The 21744-nt window shown below is 53.0% G+C and overlaps 1 protein-coding gene across 4 annotated transcripts in view; it reads right to left on the bottom strand.

Moving 5' to 3' along the window:
- Nucleotides 1-10377: 10377 nt before the first annotated feature.
- The window catches only part of TMEM266 (transmembrane protein 266), a 125072-nt gene continuing 113705 nt past the window's right edge, over nucleotides 10378-21744 (bottom strand). For all 4 annotated transcript variants that reach the window (XM_055555960.1, XM_055555959.1, XM_055555961.1 and 1 more), the window contains 2 exons: nucleotides 13160-13222; nucleotides 10378-11547 (listed from right to left, as the gene is read on the bottom strand). In XM_055555960.1, the coding sequence (XP_055411935.1) occupies nucleotides 10949-11547; nucleotides 13160-13222 (662 nt within the window). In that variant the 3' untranslated portion in view covers nucleotides 10378-10948. The remainder of the gene's footprint in view (nucleotides 11548-13159; nucleotides 13223-21744) is intronic.

The raw sequence follows: 21744 nt of genomic DNA, 5'->3' as shown, positions 1-21744 counted from the left end.
TTACCAGAAATATGCCTATCTTTGTAAAGGAAGAGAGATAATTGCAAAAACAGGAGTGAAAATTATTATTTATTCTTTGCTTGTGTTGTTCATGGATGGCTCTGTATTTTAGATAAAATTATAAACATGAATGTTCCCACCAGTCTAATCAACATAATCCAGTTGTTGAGACAAGGGAACTAGAGTGGTGAATTTAGAGTTAAAAAAGCATGGCCACAAAGTGTGAATATTATCTTAAATATATTCCAGTCTCTAGAAAATCATAGCTAATGGGACAAAAGCACACCAGCCTTAAACCTGAACCTGCTGGATGTATTTAGTTGACTTAAGTTGATTTAATTTTCCATTTCATTTTAAGATCTTGGCAGTTTATAGTTCTTGGTGTCTATAAATTAGAGGCAAGTGGAGAAGGGGCTGCATTGAGACAGTATGGCCTCTTATGCTAACAGATAGCTCAATGCTATTGTAAATGTTAAAAGTCTTGCTCAGAGATGGCTCTGGCTTTTCTTTCGCCCTCCTGGTGGCTTCCTTTGGACTGTCTTAGAAAGCAGCCAGGCATGCACGTCGGCCGCATGTGCGGCGAGCTCTAGCACTCTCCCGTGCTGCCCCAGGGCACGGGCTGAGGTTGAGAGCGCCACAGCGGCCAGGCGCTTTGTGAGTGCAGCCCCAGGAACACAGGCTGGTGAGGTCTGGGCCAAGACTGCAAGAAGGTGTGGGCAGGGATCTGGGGTCTTAGAAAGGCCAGGATCAGCAGGCGAGTTGAATGAAAAGCACTGCCACACTGAAGCCGAGCCACAGGAGGTATAATTGGTGACAAGAAAGATGGCAGGGAAGAGAGGGGAAGTGACTAGTGATACACAAAGGGAGGGAGCAGAGGGCCCAGTTGGGCCCTTAGTGTGGCCAGCCTGGGGCTGATTAGTTGAATCCTTTTTTGATGCATCATATTCACTTTCTGTGAAACACCCTTTGAAGTTAAATGTCACTGGCACTTCTGCCTTCTTATAATGAAGTGAGAGGAGCAGCCAAGTAGTGCTCAGTGTTAGAACTGTAGGACCCTAGGATGCAGAGCTGAGAGAACATCTGGCTCAGCCCCCTTGTACAGAGAGGGATACTGTGGCACAGAGAGACGTGAAGGAGCTGAAGTGATTTGTCCAAGGCCATGTAATTTGAATTTCTCTTGCAGAAGTAATGCCTGTATCTTGTTGCTATCTTTGGGGCTCTTCCCAAGGAGGCTAACCTTACTCGGGGCCTTTTCCATTTACGCTTCATCCCTGTGGGATACCATAACTGGGGGGACAGGACAGAAGCAGAAGTGGTGGCTGTAGAGACACGCCCAGTGTATACAGGGTGTGCCAGCTCAAGGAGGTCCATCCCAAGGGGTGTCTTGGTGTGGTTCTTAGCCTTGGAGTTGAACTGTTTGGTCTTTCTCCCTTTTGTCTCCCTCCTGTCACAACTGTCCTGCTCCAGCTTCAAGCAGCTGTTCAGTTAATTTACTGGATACAATTCATCATCATCATAATAGCATTAAGTAGGGGCTTCCCAGGTAGTTCTGTGGTAAAGAATCCACCTGCCAATGCAGGAGACCTGCGTTCAGTCCCTGGATCGGGATGAACCCCTGGAGAAAGAAAAGGCAACCCACTCCAGTATATTGCCTGGAGAATCCCATGGACAGAGGAGCCTGGCGGGCTATAGTCCATAGAGTGTCAAAGAGTCAGACACGACAGAGCAACTGAGCACACACGTGGCACTTATTATATGTCACATACTAAACCCCTTCAGTCCTCACAACATCTGTAAGATAGATGCTATTCTTATCCCTGTTTTACAGATGAGGAAGCTGAGGCAAAAAGAGGGTATGTAACTTGCCCAATTTCAGACAGCTCACAACCGAGAGCCATGATTTGGAACCAGGAAGTTTGGCTTCAGAGCAGTGGCCTCACCAGTGTGTGTTTCTGCCGCACCTCGGCTGGAGGAACAGGGAGTGGCTGCATGGTTCCCTCAGGTAAAGGGCACTCGGTGCCTGGTCCCAGGTGGGCGGGGCACCACTCAGGATCCTAGTGGAGGAAGAGAGTTGGTATCCTGGGCTTGTCTTTCCAGCAGGAATTTGTTCAACTTAGAAGCCCCTTTAAGTGCCCACTCAAAGTTTACCTTCAAAAGGGAGTTGTGTGAGACTGGGGCAAATTGTTAAAAACTACCATCTATGCCAGAAGGTACAATTTGACATGCCCTTTTTTTTTTTACTTGCTTAATGTTCTGTGGGAAACCAAGCTGTCAGTTCCAAATGACAGCCCTACATCTTGGCTTGAGGATTGAGCTGTAGCTCTGGAAGCAGTCTGGGCAAAAGTGTTAGGAATAGCTTTCTTTGGGGTTTGTGTGTATGCTTCCTGCCTTTCTCCCCTAAGACCTTTGAGGTCTTAGGTTAATGTCATACAGCCCCCAGGAACTTGGCTAATTTGTCAGAACACGAAGTCCCTGAGAGGGCAGGAGTATGTATGTAGGAAGGCAGCCATGTGAGGGCAGAGCTGATAGGTTCTTGAGGTCGTTTAGGTCAAGCAGATACTGGGAAAGACTGAAGGAAAGGGAGAAGGGGGCGGCAGAGGATGAGATGGTTGGACAGCATCACTAACTCATTGGACATGAATTTGAGCCAACTCTGGGAAAAAGTGAAGGACAGAGGAGCCTGGCATGCTACAGTCCATGCGTTTGCAAAGAGTCAGATGCAACCTAGCAACTGAACAATAAACAACCTCCTTACTATGGACAGTGAGGGCCCTGGTCTCAGCTCTCTGGCAGTTGAGAGGGTACAGAACCCAGCACTTCCCCTGGTCTCTCAGCAGTACATCGGGGCATATTCCCTTGGAGGCTTCCTGGCTCACCCAGCAGCTGTGCTGTGTGGGACTCTGGAGCAAACACCCGGATGTCTGGTCTGGCCACTGCAGTGACATAGCTTGTGGTCCTGACGGGGAGAGCAGCTTGCTGCTGGGCTCTGAGAATACAGGCTGATAGAGGCCCAGCCCTTGCCCTCAAGATCTGCAGCTAGCAGGGAAGATGAGATGAGACCCAAGTGATTAGAAAAGCAGATAGCATGCAGTCAGCATGAACTGCACATACAGGGAGGGCTCCTTCATGGGGCCAGCTGCGGTTATTCCTCAGGGCGTGGAGGTGTTAACATGAACACAAGAGGCAGAAGTAGAACAGATGAGAGCTCGCATGCATCCTTGAGGCAGTGACGGGCGGAAACACAGTGTCGGGAGAGGGGTTGAGGGTGGCAGGTAGTTAAGGCCAGATTGTGGCAGACATTGGCTGGTAGGCTGAGGAGTCTGTTGTTTTTCCTCATGGGTCAGTGGTTCTCAAACTTTGCCCTCAAGGAATACTGCTGTTTCAGGAGCTGGGCCAGAGATGATACTGTGAGAGCTCCTGATTTGCAGGAAAAATTAATAGAATTTCCTAATCTAAGTCTTTCTTGCATCCTTTTTTCTAAAACTCCAGTTGCTGCTACATCTGATCCTACTATAATCAGGTTCCAAAGTGAATGAACTGGTAACAAATGGGTATTTAACTAAGTAGGTCAGCAGGCACTGGCCCTCCACAGCTTTTGTTTAGTGAACAGGTGTTGAGTACTTAAAAATGCTCTCTGCTGGTTGTACTATTCCTTGTTTATGTGTTAGAATTAACCGTGTCAGTATATCCAGAATCTTCCACAAAGAGCGGCATGACGTCCTGAGGCCCTGCCACCTGAACAGGTCTTTGGGAGCACCCTTCTGGCAACAGGGAGATGGATACTATACTAGCCTGTGTTGAGGAAGGCCTGCTACTTGATCTAGAGGAATAACATAAGCTGGTGGAGTGTTCAGGACAGACGGAGAGAGGAAGAAAAGATGGAAGCGATTAGGAGGCTGTTGCAGGAATCCTCTGGCCTTATGCCCTGAATAGGTTTGAGTGAAAGCTCTTTGGGTACAGAATGGGTCCCCTGAGACTGTGGAAATGGGTCCAGTGCTGTGGGCGAGGCTGGCAGAGAGTGGGGCTCGTCCTCCCAGGATAGTGCGGGAGCCACGCTGCCGGCAGAGCCTGGGCGTGCCTGTACTGGGCTGGGAGGCTTTGAATGAAACCCCAGCCGTAAGAGCTCTCTGTGCTGTTTCTGTGAGAAAGGGGAAGTCAGTTTGGTTGCATTTCACACCATCTCTCACGGGGGTAAGAGAGAGTTTTTGTTTTTGGTTCGTGTAAAAGTGTGCTTAAGAGGCTGGGAAACCCAGAGAACAGTATTGATTATAACAGATGGATTTGGTTAGCTGTTGCTGAACGAAAGGAGACTTGACTGATAACCTTGTTAAAAGCCCATTTAGGGTGATATATTGCTCCAACTTGTATAGCCCTAGGGTTTAAAAAATATTTTGTGGGGCACCCACATGAAGAAGAGTTGCTGATAGTCCTTGGTTTATAATAGCACTCTCATGCAAGTTACCCGCTCAGAGGTGGAAAGGGTAGGAAACTGAAGAAGTCAGGCTCTCAGAAGTGATCTGCCCCAGGGCACAAAGCAGGTGGCAGAGCTGGACACAAACCAGAATTCTGGCAAATACTACGTGTTAAGAACCTACTAGGTGCATTATCTTTCCTTCTCTAATACAACAGTCCCCAAAGTGGGCATCATCACCCCTACTTTCTGGAAGAAGAAATGGGCTGAGCAGAGGCAGTTGGTGAGATATAAAACCTGAGCTGACTCCAGGCCTGAAGAGCTTGGCCTTTGCACCAGGCTGCCCCCAATATATTCCAGCTTCTCTAGGACTCTCTCCTCTGGTTTGCATTGTCTCAAAACAGCAAACTTGTCATAGAAGCATGGAAGAGTGATGGGTGATAGAAATAGGAATTTATTGGGAAGGAAGCTGGCGTTTACTTTCTTTGGTGCCCGGATTGGTGAGTAGTCAGGCCATGGTGAGGTTTTCTCTGTCCAGGCTTCCCCATCTTTGCCTCCCACAACTGGTCTCGTGGTTTTGGGCACTCAAGTCCGGCTTGGAGGGCTGTTTCCCTTCCCAATGTGGGGGCTGCACGGGGAACTGTGAGGTCTGGGACCTGGGCTGAGGACTGAGTGGGCTGCTCACCAGGACACTGGGGTTCTCATCCTGGTTCTAATATGGTCTCAGGGGTGCCCTGGTCACATTCCTTCTCCTTTTAGGCTTCATTTTCCTCATCTGTAAAGTGGCAAATTGCACTTGGTAATCTTCCAAGATACCTTCAAGCTTCAACCTGTGTGAACGTGTTGGCAGATATCAAACAGCTTAGGAAAATGGAGACAAGAACCACTTTGGAGAGCTGTGCTGAGTGCTTTACAGACATTATTTCATTCAAGCTTCATAATAACCCCACGAGGTATTGTAGTATTCTCCACTCTGCAAATAAGAAAACTGAAGCTTACAGAGCTTAAAACGCTTGCCAAAGGGTTCACAGCTAGTGAGTGGTGACCTTAGGCTGAAGTATACCCTCAACCACATGCCATAACCTGAGTTCCTCTCTGGGAACACGGTGTGCGTGCATGCTAAGTCGCTTCAGTCATGTCCAACTCTGTACCCCTGTGGGCTACAGCCTGCCAGGCTCCTCTGTCCACAGGATTCTCCAGGCAGGAATACTGGAGTGGGTTGCCATGCCCTCCCCCAGGGGATTTTCCCAATCCAGGGATCAAACCTCCGTTTCTTATGTCTCCTGCACTGGCAGGCAGGTTCTTTACCACTGATGTCACCTGGGAACCCCCTGGGAACACAGAGGACGTGTTCCTAATCCAGCCTGACTGGGACCAGTTGCAGTGAAGGGGAGGAAGATGAGACAGCTGAGCTGAGTTCAGTAAAAATCAACCAATAATGAAGCATATCCCAGGTGAAAGGCCCAGCATGGCCAAGGCACAGAAGCACCAAGAACATGACACAGTCTGGACTCCAATCCCTCAGTCCCCTTTTAGCCTGATTCCTCCATTCTAAACCGTTCTCTGCTGAGGGAAGCAGGGGGCTTTGTACTGGATATGGTCTGTACACTGGCTTACTTTTGTGGCATTTAGCAAACCCAGGTCCAAGAACACCACGCCTCTTCTTTATGCAGTGGAGGTGGAGGTGAGCCTACCTAGTTATGAGGCCTAATTGATGTTGGGGAGGCTCCTAGAGCGCTTGGTGAAAGGTGCCCTGTAAATCTCAGACACTGAAGAGTTCTGCCACATTCGTCACAGTGTTTAATGTCCTGATTGATCTCCAGGGTAGTCAATTTCATTTGCTTGTTTCAGGATGAATAGGCAGCCTGCTCCCCTATGCTATAGCCTGGGGCTCTGCATAAAATTATGCCAGCGCTGTCTCTTTGGTAGTTTGCAATAAATTTAGCAGCAAATGTTCCATCATTTTCTTTGGATAATTAAATTAACTATTCACCAAGAGACAATACTAAACTTTTCAGTGCTGGAGCAAAGGGGAAAAAAAAATTCAGAGTAGTTATGAATTCATCATTCAGTTTATGCCATGGAAATGTAGGTTTGGGGTTTATACTGGGAAAAGGAGAGGAAGGCAGATAAGGTGCCTCCTGGAACAACAGTGCTTTAACTCAGGGTGACTCTGGGGCATTATTTATGGGGGAACCAGTGGGGATATATGAGCAGGGTGAGCTCAGGAGGAGCAGACAGTGCCTGGGAGTGGGGGTGGGGCACACGTCCTCTCAGCCCCTTCTGCCACCCTCTTCTCGCACCAAACTATCAGCAGCAGCAAGTGAAATAACTGAGCTTGTCCCGGGCAGCCTTCCCCAGAATTGCTGAACGTGGATAGGGAGCACAACACCCAGGCATCCATTATTAACAAGGATGGGGCCTGCTTGTGTCTCCCTTGAAACACTCTCACAGGGCTTTCCCTTCCATTATGTGTGAGCTGTCCCAGCAGCCCTCACAGGGGCGGGTGGGGGTGGAGGGATGAGAGTCGTCATTCCTGCTGTACAGGGCAAGGATGCAGATCCAGGGATTCGCTGGAAGCCATACAGCAAAACAGAAACGGGGTTGAGCTGAGAATCTGGGGCTTTGGCACACACCCTGTGTGCACCACGGCAGCTGGGTGGAGGGTGGAGGTGGGGTATCCAGACTCCTCTTTCGCCCTGAGATGTCCTATCAAGCCCCCAGAGTTGTTGGGTATCCTTGTTAAGCAACTCTGTGCAGGGGTCCTATTGATTTGATAGTAAGATGTGCTAAGTCACCTCAGTCAGGTCCGGCCCTTTGCAACCCTGTGGACTGTAGCCTGTCAGGCTCCTCCGTCCATGGGATTCTCCAGGCAGGAATACTGGAGAGGGTTGCCATGTCCTCCTCCGGGGGATCTTCCCAGCCCAGGGATCGAACCCGCATCTCTTACGTCTCCTGCTTTGGCAGGTGGGTTCTTTACCACTAGTGCCACCTGGGAAGCTTCTTTCTAAGGTGGCTTCCTTGGACCTCATCTCATTTGAGGCTCTCCTCAGCTCACAGAGAGTACAGCCCCACTCAGTCTCTTTAGAGATGAGGAAATCAGAGAGGAATGTGGGGGCAGCACCAGGGCAGGAGCTTCAGTCAAGAGCTTGGCGCGGAAAGGTGTTGCTGAGCTGAGAGTCACGGACGGAGTGAACAGCCACCATGCTGAAGGGAATCCCAGGCCACTGGCCTTTAATTAATTGTACAGGATCTGTGAAAAATTCCAGTCTGTGTGACCTGATCTGAACAACCAAGGTTTGGGTTGGAGGGCTGATGGGAGAGGAGCCGGCCGTGTCATTCAGGGAAGGCCTTACAGCTCCGCAGTCCCGGGTGGACTGTGAGCCAGGCCTGCAGGGCTCTGACCACGCCGCCCTGGGGGCCGGCCACCAGCACTGCTGACCCGGAGCCTTGTCTTGGCTGCCAGGTTTGGCACGTCAGGGAGCCAGCCAGGCCATGCGACTGGCTCCTCTCCAGCTTCCGTGGCAAGGCGGAGCCGGGAGGCTGGCCCTGCGGGAAGGGCCACAGGGCTCTGCAGGGATGGTGGGCAGGTCCCTCCAGCCTGAGGAGCCATGCAGGCTGACCGCTCCCTCTCTGGCTCTCCTGATGACACCTGGTTTAATTCCACGAAGTTCAGCTCGCCACATCCAGCATGGCATCTAATCCCAACAGACCTGGGTTTGAATTCTGCTCCTAGTTCAGCTGTATGCCCTTGGACAAGTCATGTCATAAATCATCCTCTGTCTCTGTAAAGCAGGGAGACAGCACCCACTTTGCAAGACTGTGTTAGAGAGGGAAGACTGCAAAGAGCCCCCAGCACAACAGCAAGTGTGTAGGTGGGAGCCATTGTTGTGCCCACCGTCTTGTTGGCTTACAGGAGGCAGCAGCTGCTACTGGGCCCGCCTCCCTTCGGAGCAAGCCCCAGAGGGCGCTGACTGAGCGAGTCGACGAGCAAGGAGGGGGTCTTTCGCAGAGCGGCAAACCTCCCAGGGAGGGCTCGGGCTCCATCTCCACTGGTGCCCAGCTGCCCACCAGCTATAACTCTGGGCTATGGCACCCGGGGGAACCGTGAAAGCCAAAGCTTTTACTCTCCACCTCCTGCTCTCCAGGCTGAGACTCCACCCCGTGCCTGTCCTCAGGCAGGTGAGTGGCTTCCTCTGTCTTGCGCGCCCTCTTCCTGGTGACTGTGGACTCTGTCCTCAGAGAGGTCAGACCACATTGAGTCTCCATCTGCTTTTGCAGCAGCTCTAACACTGTTACTGCCTGGGTAGGCGGGAAGGCAACCGTGAGTGCTCAGGCAATTTCACCTCACAGCAGTCTGTAAATGCCCTAAGAAACCAACTGTTAAAAGTGGAACTCTTCTAGGTGGGGAAACTGAGGGAGAGAGTGGGGCCACTTGCCTACCATCTTACCCCACTGCTCTCCTCCTAGCCCTTTTCTCTGGAGAAGTCCAAGCAGAGGTGACTGCCAGCTAGCCACAGGGGTCTCACCTCCAGCACAGGACAGGCTCATTTACTTGACTGGGTGGCCAGCACTAGCCCATGAGCTGGGGCAACGGGAACTCAGCCAAGAGGGCATCACAGCTCAGCAGGCTGAGCCCGGCCAAGGAGGGTAGCTGTTTCTAGTCTAGCAGATGCAGACCACTAAGAACAGATCCCGCAGCTCCTGCCCTAGAGATTATAAATCATGTAATGCCCTCCAGCCCATGTGTGACAAACCCAGGAGTGACCACTTCGCTTTCAAAAGCTCTACAACTTGGGAGCCCCAGCACCTAGCACACCGCCAGGCAGATACGAGCTCATTTCAGTGCCCCTCTTGTGAGCGTGAAACCTCAGGGAAGTTTCTTAAACCTCTGAGCCTTGGGTCCTACACCTGTAAAATGGGCCCAGTGATACCACCTCACAGGGCCACTGGAAGGGTTAAAGCAGCCCAAGGGGGTAGAGGCCTTACAGAGTGCTCAGTCATGGCAGCTGTGAATAACTCGGCTGCTGGTGATGGAATGCCTCAGATCACACCCCAAAACAAGCTCCATTTGACACTGTTCCCTTTAACATCTTTTTTGACAAATGCTGATCTCCTCATGAATAAGGAGAATGTTCTTTGTGGCCTGGGGGCCGGCAACCAGCCCATTTAGGAGCAGTGACCTCATCAAGAAATTCATTTGAGGCAACGGGAGCCCTTAAACTGAGAAAAAAAAATTCTCTTCCCTTTTTCTTCTGGACAGCGAAAACAAAACATAGTCATAAACAAAACCCCTGGGGGCTCTTCAGCAAGGGACACACTGATCAGGCTCACCAGCCCGGGTTGGAGTTTGGGGAGCCGACACAGTGATGGAGGAGGGGGCTCAGAGGCTGGGCCTGGGCCTCAGCAAGGCTGTGAGGGATCTGGGGCAGGGGCCAGCATCCCCAACTGCTCGTGGGGAATGAAAAGGGGGCCAGCATTCATGCACACGGCCGGGTGGATGGTGGTGCCCGGCTGGGAACCTGGGAGGAGCAGCAGGCTGCGAGCAAGACCTCTCGCTCAGCTTTGGGCCTCTTGAGATCCCTGAGGAACGGAGCCCTGGGTCAGGGAGCTGTGTCTGGGAGTTGCTGGCAAGGAAGACAGAATTCTGAGCTCCTCTGTGGTGAGGAGATGAGTGAAGAGAAGGTACTGGTCCAGAGTCACACAGCCAGGCAGTGTGAGCGCTTCCCTCCTGGGGTCTAGGGCTCCTCTAAAAAGGCCTCAGGGATACCAGAGAGGAGCTGGGGGGCTTCCTTGGTGGATTTTCAAGGCCAACCCAAGCCCAGAGGAGCCACTCTGGGGTCCTCACCTGGAGTAGCAGCCAAAGGATCACCTCTGCCAACTGGAAGTCTCAATGCAGGTGGTTTTTATTATTAAAGCCAAGATTGGAAAATGGCTCTCACCCCCACCCCGCAACCCTCCCACCCTCCTCCAGACCCATCCCTTTATGTCCCCAGAAGGTGGAAACTAGATTTGTCTCGAAAAGACTCAGAAACGCTCATGCCTAAATGAGAGAATGAAGACAAATGAGATAGGCTCAGATGGTGGTCTGTGTGATTGTGTGGGCTCCACCCGGGATTCCTGGAAAAGACGGCTTGGGGGGTGGGGCTGGAGAGCCCCTGCTCACAGTGCTGTTCCCGAGGGTCCAGGGTGGGCGTCGGGAACAAAGGCAACGGAAGAGGCTGAGCTGGCCCCCACGCTCTACCCTGCTGAAGCTGGGCCACAGGCTGGTTTTTGTAAAAGTGGTTTTAAAAAAAAAACCCCAGCCACGAGCACCACCCTCCCCTGAGCAGGGTGAGAGGAGGCGCCAGCTCTGGGCTTTGAGGTCTGAGGCGTGTGGCCTCCTGGCCTGGCGTCACCTCCCTGGAGGCAGGCAGCACCCTGAGGGAAGCCAGGAGGGCTCCTGGGCCCCTCATGTGACCCTTGGTGGCCACCGGGGCCCCGGGGGAGCATCGAGATGGCTGTCTCCCCGCCTCCCTCCCAGCCTGCCTGGAGGCTCTAGGCTTCAGGGACCCTGTGCAACTTCTGCTCTTTGGATTCCAAAGATCTGAACTTTTCCTCCAGCGCAGGCGCAGCCGGCTGGAAATGGATGACAGGCTTGATCTGAAAGACGGTGAAGCCCTCCCGGTTCTTCTGGTTAAATAGACTCACCCTGTGCTCCAGCTCAGGGCTGGGCTGGGCTGAGCCCTCTGGGCTGGGCTGGGCAAGGGGGGCGGAGTCCAAGGCCCTCTGGGAGTGGCAGGGGTCCTCCGACAGTGGGGACAACAGGTCCTGGACTGTGGCCTCTGCCGTATGCTGCTGAGACGGCGGCGGGGGCAGTGGCAGGGCGGAGGGGCTGGGCCTGGGGGACGGCTCCTCGCGGGCGGCGCTGCAGTCCGTGGAGGAGCCCAGCGTCTGACTGCTGTCACTCTGGGCCCGGGTGCCGGAGCTGCGCGTGGAGCGGGTGGCGCTCTCAGAGCTGGCGCTGCCACCGGTGCCATCGCTGCCGAGCTTCAGGGGCACGTCGACGGAAAAGAGGTCAGACGAGACGTTGGGCTGGTGGATGTCGATGGCGGCCGTGGTGACCACGCACACAGCTGGCTCTGGGACGCCGCTGTCTGCAAGAAAGGAGGGGTGCGGGTCACACTCCACCCTGGCCGCACCTCTGCGCCCTGATGGGGGTGGGGCTAGATGGTGGGGGTGAGGCTTTGCTGGGAGAGGCCCTGGGAGATGGTCCAGGTTTCCAATATTCGCCACCTGCCCTGAGGGAGAATTATGCCTCCCTATCAGGTGCAGACATGTGACAGGCCTCAGCCAGTCACCTGCAGGAAGTGACCGGTGGCGTTTCCTGGAGAAGCTACATAAGCCAGCTGTGCTCTTCCTGTGCGGTCAACACTGTTCGAGAAGGCATGACAACTGTTCTGTCTGCTGGGAGATAGCGTAAAGATAACAGCCTGGCCAAAGAGCCCCTGGCCAGTGTGCCCTGGCCCTTTGTTGGTTTATTTAAACCACTCAGATGTGGGGCTGTTGTCCCTGGGCACAGCGTAACTGAGCCCATCCTGACTAACTCAGCACAGTGTGCTATGACAAGGGATCTGAATGTCATGGTCAGCAGGACTCCAAGTTTTAAAAGGGTCCAGTGTGAGACTCATGACCAGAGCTGTGCCCTCAGAAAACTGATGAATTTCTACAGGATGCATTATAAGTGGAGGGTGGAGGACATCCCAGAATGTCTTCACTCTAAGTGAGAAGTATCAAGGGCCTGAATTACAGTAGGCGTAGTGTGGGCAAGGTTTCTCTCTAAAGTGGTAGGGAGAGTGGGCTGGGAGAGAGGTTCAGGCTAGAGATGGTGGTCTTTGAGATCAGCAGGTTGGATAAGGCTTTGGAAGAGGAGAAAGGGAGAGAAAGAGGCCTTAAAGGGGCTAAATTCCAGAAAAGATAAAATTCAGATGTATTCAGGATGACCCACACTATAACCTTCTAGCCTTAGAATGGAGTTTACAAGGATTTAAGGGCTCAGCAGTAAAGAATCTGCCTGCAATGCAGGAGGCTGGGTTCGATCCCTGGGTCAGGAAGATCTCCTGGAAAAGGGAATGGCCACCTACTCCAGTATTCTTGCCTGGAAAATTCCATGGACAGAGAAGCCTGGTGGACTGCAGTCCATGGAGTTGCAAAGAGTTGGACACTACTGAGCAATGAACACTTTCACTTTTCAAGGGCTGTGAAACCCAAACCTTACAAGACTCAAGACACTGGCTAAAGAGAAACAAGATCCTGAAGGACTGAGTATTATTTTAAAACTCAACCTTTCTCATATGAAAACCACTAGGTCCCCTGAGACTTTCTGAAGTGCAAGAATGAAGCATAAACAAGGACATGCCCAGTGCCTGTTGCTTCTCACACCCAATTATGCATTATCTCACCCCGCTCACACTCATCCTGAAAGGTTCTCAGGTTGGGAAGTGCTGAGGTCATTAATTCCTAGATTCCAGCCCCTTTCCACCCCAGGGTCCCCCACGCACATCTTGGAGCACTCCCATCCCAGCACTCGAGCTCAGGTGCCAGAGTTTTCTGGGAACTCTGCCTGCGGCTATGGCTCACAGGGGCCAGGAGATGGACAGCCTGGTCGAGCTGTCCCTGGCCTGGATGTTAGGGGTTGCCAGGGTCACCTCTGGCGTGGGGCCACACAGAGGTTCTGGTACCCATGGAATAGCACCAACACAGACTTACCACTGCTGGGCCCATTGTAGTACTGGCTGATGTAGCTGTTCATGTCATCTTTCACCGTGGCTTCTGTGGAGGTGAGGACAGAGAAGGGTGAGTGAGGGCAAGCTGGACAGTCCAGGAGCAGGGGCTGTGGCCAGTTCGTGCTCCTCCCCCCAGTGCCTCTACCCCCATCACCACGAGGAGGCACTGGTCTCCCACAAGCTCCCTGCCACATGGTTCCTCCAGGGGGACCACATGGCTCATCTGCCCCAGTGCTGGGCTGGGTATCAGGGACCCAGGTTCTGATGAAGCATCCAGCTTGCTGTGTGATATGAAGAAGCCCTTTCCTTCTCTGAGATAAGGGCCTGGAAATAGTCCTTTGGGGCTTTCCCTGCCTGGATAGCCTGAGTCTCTGAATCCACCTGAGTTTCTCACAGTCACCAGGAAAGCTCTCCTCAGTGCAAAAGCCTCAGAGTGTCGTTTCAGCCGCACACAGCCAGCTGCAGAGGCAGATCTTGGACGACAGCGCCCTCGGTCTTCCACACTGCCCAGGAATGGACACAGGTGCTGGGCACCCCCAGCCCTGCTCCCAGCACCCTGCTCCCAGCACATGGTGGGTGCTCAGTAAAGAGTTGCTGAATGAATAGCCAATGAGAAGGTGTAAAGCTGTCCAGGTCTCAGGAGATGGCATGGGAACAGGGTCTCAAAGAATTGGTTCGTTGTTCTGATGGGGTGGGAAGGGATGAGAGAGGAGAGAGAACTTGAGAGAGGCCTGAGCATGGTGAGGGGCGGGGGTGGGGAATGGACAGCAGAGGACAGGAGACCCCAAAGCCATCCTAAGGAGCTCAGCCTTGCCCCAAGCACAGTGAGGAGCCACAGCAAAGTGTGAACAGGCTCAAGTGTGAGGCACTCCCAAGGGTGCGCTGAGTGGCTGGGAAGGTGTCAGGCTGGACGGGAGACAGAAACAGCAATGCCCAGGGGAGGGAAGACAGGTCCTGATGAGGCTGCAGGCGAGGATGGGGGTCTACACGCCACAGAAGCCTCAGTCTGCAGGTGATGGAACCTGCTGCTCTCCGTGGCTGCCCTCCTGACACACCTGAGATCGCTGCAGAAGCCTGTCTGCCCTGACACGGGGAGGCCGGTGGCGGCACACACAGCAACCTGGCTCTTAAAAGCTTTTTTGGCCTCTCTTGATCTTTAAATGCCTGTGGCCAGAGGTGTATTCTGCATTAATGCCTGAGCTGAGGCAGGGGCCCCAGGCTGGCTCCAGGCCCTGCTTCAGGATCAACCAGCAACGCGCCTCAGAATCAGACAGCAACACTCTTCTCCGTGGCTCTTCATAATTTATGTTGTAAATGCTGTCTAGCCCTGCAGGCTGCCCCGGGAAGTGGGAGGAGGCCGGTGTGACTGCTCCTGGCAAGCAGTTCCAGGGCCACCAGGTCCACTGGGCCAGAGAGGTCTGGTCACTGATCTTGGTATTATCCTGAGGGACCTGCAGTGTGGCTGTAGAGGGCCATGTCACGAGGGCAGGACAATAAACTCGGCTAAAGTATCCACAGACCGGCGAGTCCCACAGGGGCTCATGTGCAGGAGGTGGCCTCGAGTGAATGAGAAACACCCAGAGCCTGGGTTCCTGGGCTGCTACTGCCACTGGCCCACCACGGGAACCTGGGCAGGTCACATCCCCTCTCTGGGCCTCAGGTTTTCCATCTGTACCATGGGGGAGTGGGTGGGGCTCTTCGAGACCGTGACAGCCAGGCTAGCTGGCTCCGGGCCCCTCAGCCAGCCCTGAAGTTCAAGAGGTGAGAGAGCAGAGTGGGAAGGGACCGGAGCCATCAAGGAACCGCACTCCCGCCGACCCCACCCTGTGTGAGCATCCTCTCATCCCTGCCTGGGCTCTGCCCACCATGGCCTGAGCCCCTCACAGAACGGGCCTCCTGCCTCTCTGTTGAGCAGCTCTAATAATCAGATTCCTCTGTGCTCAGCGGGGGTGGCGTGCCTGGCCCTCCACCTCCAAGGAGCACAGGGCCTCCTGGGGACCTCCACTCTGTGGTCAGGCAGCCAGTCTCCGTCTCCTTAGGAAGGGCCCACTCTGGGAGGCCTTGCAGATCTGGGTCCTGTCCCCACATGCCCCAAGGCCACACCCCACTTCTACTTACTACATGACAGACCTTCCAGCACTTACAAAGTCCTCACGTCCTTCCCAAAATGTCTCTTCTCCTGAGAAACCCCTGTCCATTCTTCACTCCTCCCTGGTTTTCCAGCCTCTCAAGTCACTATAGGCTCCAGATGTGACCAAAACAGGGGAAGGGAGGCAGGAGGGAGCTGACTGTCATTGTGTCCTTCAGAGCTCCAGACTGCGGATCGGGCACTTCACACAGCAACTTCCTTTCATCTTGATTAACAGGTGGGTCCTCCTGGAGATCTGCTGGGATCTTCCCCTCACACAGCCTAACATCCTCCAATCAGGTTCAGCAACCACCCTAACTCTGCTGACTCATGAGTGTGGCCAACACGGATGCCCAGGCCAGGCCTCCTCTGCAGGCGCTGGGGCCAAGCCAGCCAGGCCTTCACCACACCGTGGCCGTATCGGCTCCACAGAGGACTTCACATTTATCATCACAGGCAAATGTCAGCTTGTTGGTCTCAGCCCAGAGCCTGCTGAAAGCATTCTGAATCTTGATTCTGTCTGCTAAGGTATTCTCTCTTGTACCTCAATGTTGCCTATTCAATTGAGGATGCTCAATCTTCATCAAAGCCGTGGATAAAAGTAACCTGAGCCAGGTGACCTTCAGCCCAGACATCTCTCAGCTTCTGACTGGTCTGGCCAACCGGACAGCTTCTCCTGGATGACCTCCTGCCACCTCTGACTCAACGTGTCCAAAAGAGAACTCAGTTTCTCCCCCCACCTCCACCTTGGTGAATGGTACCCTGGGACCCTGGTCATTTCTCCATGCTTCTTCTCCATTCTTACCAGGAATTCAGCTCCTGCCGAACCTGTGACCAGTCAAGGGACCCCCAGATGCCCTCTGCCATCCAGCCTTGGGTCAGACCTCACACTTTTCCCTTTGGCCTCTCATCATGCCTGCAGGGATTAATAAACGGGATTGCTCACTCCATGGATGTGCCTGACACAGAACCTAGATCTCCAGGCGGCCACTGCAGGCCTGTCCAGTCTGCATTTGTTCCCTCTGCTCTAAACCTGTACCCACCCAGGGGCCTCAGAGTGAGTTTCAAGACAGTCAGAGCAAGGCCTTGCCCAGGGTTTTCCAGCAGTGTTGATCGCCACCCCCCCTCCCACTCTCTCTGCTTCAGGCAGGCCCCTTTCTCCACACTGACCACTTGGGCTGGGGCTTTGTCCCCTCCCACACAGAAGCCACATTTTACTCAGAGTCTCGCCAGCACTTAGCATGGGGCTTGGTGTATGCTACCCACCAATAAATAGGATGACTGGACAGTGACTGAGGCTGAGTCCAGGGCCTGCAAGACCTCCCTGGACCATTCCCCTCAGGCTCTGAGACACTCCCTGCACCATGAAGCATACAGCCTTGCTCTTGGTCCCTGGTACTTCCTGCCCAGAGCCTAATGACTACTGGTGTCTGGGAGCCTGCAGGGAGGGAATGCAGGCAGGCACGGATGCATGTGGCCAGGAAGAGGCCATCAGTGAGCCCCGACATGGGGCTGCCCACCCTCCATCTAAGAGAACCCCTGCCCCAAGGTTTGCTTTGATTTGGCACTAAGGAGCCCTAAGGCCATGTAGGAACTGCCCCACAGGAGGATTGGGTTGGCTGACCCTGGAGGGGTGAGAAAGAAGGGCTGGTACAAACTCAGGCTCCAGGACAAAACAGCCCAGGTGCCAGCTCTGCAGACATCTGCTCTGTGTCCTTAGGCAAATCCCTGGCCACTCTGAGCCTCAGCTTCCTCAGTAAAATGGGAATAAGAAATACCTACTTGCTGGTGAGCTATACGTTTCACTGGGATGATGAAGGTCAAGTCTAACCTGGGTCTGTCCATCACCTCCCTGAAACCCTGGCCCACGGTGCTCCCTGCTGGCCCCTAAGTCTCAGGTCATTTCTGTGGCAGCTGCCGCAGCTGCTCTCAACCACCCAGCACCTTTCTTCCTAGGGCATGAGCGCTCCACGCAGCCATCCTGACTGATCCTCCCAAAGCTGGTTGAGTGCTGTGGCGGCAGTGCTCATTATGTGGGTGTGCTCCTTGGGCAGAGCCCCAGCCTGCCCAGCGAGGCGGAGCGAGAGGGCGGGGAGTCAGGGGGCCTCCCTGGGTGGCAGGACTGGCCAGGCTGTGGGCTGGGAGTCAGGAGTCAGGACGGCACACCCACACGTCCTGTGCGGATCCGAGCCCAGAGGCAGGCCTGATTCCTGGCCGGGGCTCCCACTGCCACACTCCGAGCTGCTGCCCCACAGCTCAGCAGCCCTCATCGAGAAAGGACACTACTGTGTGCCGAGCACCAGCTGTGTACCAGGCCGAGGGCAGTGCGTGTGGCTGAGTGCTCAGTCCTTCTCAGTGGGGTGTGCTTCTGCTCCTAGTTGGGACCATTCGAGTTCAGACCCAGGACAGCTGCATAATTTGTGGGGCCCTTTGTTTAAAAAGCATTAAGGCCCAGAAATAAACTCACCCGTATATGGTCAATTAATTTACAGCAAAGGAGCTAAGAATATACAAGGAGGAAAGGAAAGTCTCTTCAGTAAGTAGTCCTGGGAAAACCGGACCCCTAACTTACACCATACACAAAAATTTACTCAATGAATTAAGACTTGAATGTAAAACCTGAAATCATAAAAGTCCTAGAAGAAAACATAGGCTGTAGGTAAGCTCCTTGACCTTGGTCTTGGCAATGATTTTTTTGGATTTGACACTAAAACAAAAGCAATGAAAGCAAAAAATAAACAAGTAGGACTATACGAAACTAAAAAGCTTCTGCACAGCAAAGGAAACCATCAACAAAACGAATGGCAACCTACTGATTGGAAGAAAATATTTGCAAATCATACCCGGCAAGGATTTATATCCAAAATATATAAAGAACTCATACAACTCAATAGCAAAAAATAACCCAATTTAAAAATTGGATCTGAATAGACATTCTCCTGAAGAAAACACAGGGTAGGCCAGAGGTACATGAAAAGGAGCTCAGCTTCACTCAACTTAAGGAGTGCAACTACGCGCAAACCAGAACCACGGGGAGACGTCACCTCGCGCGTTATAATGGCTAGAAGCACAAGGACAGAGATAGTAAGTGGTGGTGAGACAGCAGAGAAAAGGGAACCCCAGTACACTGTTGGTGGGAATATACATTGGTGTGGCCACTCTGGAACACAGTATGGAGGTTCCTCAAAAAAAAAAAAATAATAGAACTACCATATGATCCAGCAGTTTCTACTTCTGGGTATATATCTGAAGAAAACAAAAACACTCATTTGAAAAGATGCATGCATCCCAATGTACACAGCAGCATTATTTATAATAGCCAAGATATGGAAATGACCTAAGTGTCCAAGAACAGATGACTGGATAAAGAAGATGTGGTACATACACACACACACACACACACACACACACACACACATACATACAATGGAATGTTACTCAGCCATAAAAAAGAATGAGATCTTGACATCTGCAACAACCTGGATGGACCAGAGGGCATTGTGCTTAAGTGAAGTAAGTCAGACAAAGACACAGTATGATCTTACTTATATGTGGAATCTAAAAACAAAACCTGAAACAAATGTTCTGAGCTCAGAGATACAGAGAACAGATTGGTGGGTCTCAGAGGCAGGGGTTGGGCAAGCAAAGGAGGGGCTGTGAAATGGGTGGGCAAAGGGGCTCCAAAGGTACAAACTTCCGGTTATACAGTAAATGTCACGGGGATATGCTACAATATGGTCACTATAGTTAGTTCTGTATGGTATATTTGAAAATTGCTAAGAGAATAAATCTCAAAAGTTCTCATCACAATAAATAAAAATCTGTAACTATGCATAGTGATGGATGCTCTCTAGACTTACTGTGATTCTCCAGTATATACAAGTATTTTCAGGTATACCTGAAATTAATATATCAATCACTGAAAGAAAAAACATAAAGAATTTTAAGAGAGTGACACCAGAGCAATGAACCAAGTGTGACACCCTCGGTGACTGCATGGGTCACCCCACCATGAAGCCAGTCCAGAGAGGTCAAGTAACTTGTTCAAGGCCAAGTTGAGATTCAAACCCAGCCCTGAGTCTGAATCCCACCTCTTTCTTTCAGAACCACCCACACCTCCCTGCCCTGGTATCTGCCTCTCTGCTTTATGTGAGGTGCCCCAGTCTGGGTCTCCAGTGCCCCCCATCAGGAGGCCAGTGATGGCAGAAAGCCCGACTTGCCCCCATCAGCACACAGGCCTCTCCTCTCCCAAGGTGAGACCCGGTGCACCTCGGTGGAGGTTTCTCCAAGCGCTGGTGCGGTGCGGGGGTGGCGGGGGGTGGACGCCGAGGTTCACTGTGATATATGGTAAAAGCTGTGGCGCTCCCACCAGGGGCTGTAATTCATAAGTTATGGGCGAGCTTCAAGACTAATAAATTTGGGAGGGAAGTATTAATGACTACACAGGGGCACTGTGAACTTGGCAGGCCCCAAAGCCTGGAACTTTGCAGTTCGGGTTTTAAAAATGATTTGTGCTGGAGCAAGTTTAAACAGAAGCGGGTTGGCGTTAGTCTGACAGTGACCCGCTGGCAACCGTGGGGACTGCAGGAGCTGCTTCTCCTGCCACGACTGAAGCTGGCACTCCCACCCCCGCTGCTGCCTCCTTCCCCACCCCCGTACCAAGAGAGGCCGGCCCTCCCCTGAGGCTCCAGAGACTTATTGCTGATGTCTGCAGGTTAATCCCCGGATTGTCTGTGTACTCCTGTGACATGCTGAGCCTTGGGGCCCTTGCTGGCCTGAAGGTCATGGTGAGCAACAAATGCTGCCCTTTCTCCCTCTCCAGCGTGGCCCAGACCGCCCCTAGCTTGTCTAGCCATGATTTCTAACATCATGGAAATCCCTCTCTGGACACAAGTCCCCGTCAGAGAGAGATGAGCTGGGGAGCCCTGACTCCCCAGCCCATCCGAGGCCGTGAATCATGCATGCCACTTGCTAGCCCGGCAAGGCTTCTGCTCTCTGTCTCCGGGGAACTGCCTTTGCTATTGACGGCTCTGGGGGTTGGCAGTCAAGTGACAGGTTGGGAAATGTGCTAGTGCTCTGCTGAGTTGGGCAGGGCCAGTGTGCCCCTAGAGAGCTGGGAGGCAGGGATGTCACAGGGGAGACAAAGGAGAACAAGGGTGGGGCTCCAGGGCTAGATGGGAGGGGCACTGGCATGGCTCCCAGGGGCGCACGTTTGCCAGCTCTGTGGGGGATCTGAGTGCCCTATTCAGACATGCCTCTAGTTTCCAGGAGGGGTGGCACAGAATCTGTGACCCCCCCCCCCCGGCTGGCACGTGTAGCCGATCACTTTCTCCCTTCTTATTCTGCCTCCCTCCACTTCCTGCTGGAAGGTGCCCACCGTGGGGACTGCAGGGAGAGGAGAACAGGGTGGAGAGGCAGGGACTCGTGGCTTCACAATACTAGAATGTGTGCGGTTACTTTAAATGCTTGGCTTGCTTGCAGACTCTGTGACCTCAGATCTTGACACCCTGTGAATCCAAGTGTGGCATCAGGTGTCCGGGATCTGGAGGTCATTGGCTGGTGGGGGGATAGTAATGGCCAGGCTGTTATCTCAAGAGCTAAGGCTCCTGGTGAGAGAGGCAGAGAGGTGCTGCAGAATGACTGGCTGTACAGGAGGTGCCACCTGAGCTCAGGTGTTCAACGGTGTGTGCTGCTGAAGACGGAACAGTGCTGAGTAGGCCCCAGCACCAGGTGAGCTGCAGTCTCAAAATGGGCTTGAGCAGCCACCACGGGCAGAGCACGGAGGCGGCTCCTCCACCTCACTTTGCTCCGTCAGCAGGAAGGTCCTGGGATGGGCCAGTTGTATGTACTAAGTTGCTTCAGTTGTGTCCAACTCTGTGCGACCCTGTGGACTGTAGTCCACCAGGCTTCTCCCCATGGGATTCTCCAGGCAAGAACACTGGAGTGGGTTGCCATGTCCTCCTCCAGGGGATCTTCCTGACCCAGGGATTGAACCTGTGTCTCTTTAAGTCTCCTGCACTGGCAGGCAAGTTCTTTACCGCCTGCGCCACCTGGGAAGACCCTGGGATAGGCTGTAAACCTGCTCCTCTCATCCTTGGAAAACAGGACAAAGTGGGCAAAAGTTGCCACCAACTTCCAGAATTTTCAAAACGAAGATTCTCATATTCTGGATTCCCCATGCCCTGGCATGGGGAGCTGCAAGCCACAAGTGGGGTTTCTGGAGTGGGCTACTGCCAGAAGCCCCCTGAGCACTGAGAGAAGACCCAGGGTTGCAGGACCCATAGTGAAACAAGCGATGTCCACAGATTTGTTCTGTTCTTCAATCAGTTATGAGCTTGCAGACTATATTCCATGCAGATCACTCTGTGGGGAGCCTGCCAAGGGCCAGGTGTGGCCCTGAAGACAAAATGCGGGGGCGACCTGGCAAGTGGGAGTTCATA

This window comes from Bubalus kerabau, chromosome 19 (assembly GCF_029407905.1).
Source record: "Bubalus kerabau isolate K-KA32 ecotype Philippines breed swamp buffalo chromosome 19, PCC_UOA_SB_1v2, whole genome shotgun sequence".
In the NCBI taxonomy this organism is placed as follows: Eukaryota; Metazoa; Chordata; class Mammalia; order Artiodactyla; family Bovidae; genus Bubalus; species Bubalus kerabau.
This window is presented reverse-complemented; position numbering and strand designations above follow the sequence as displayed.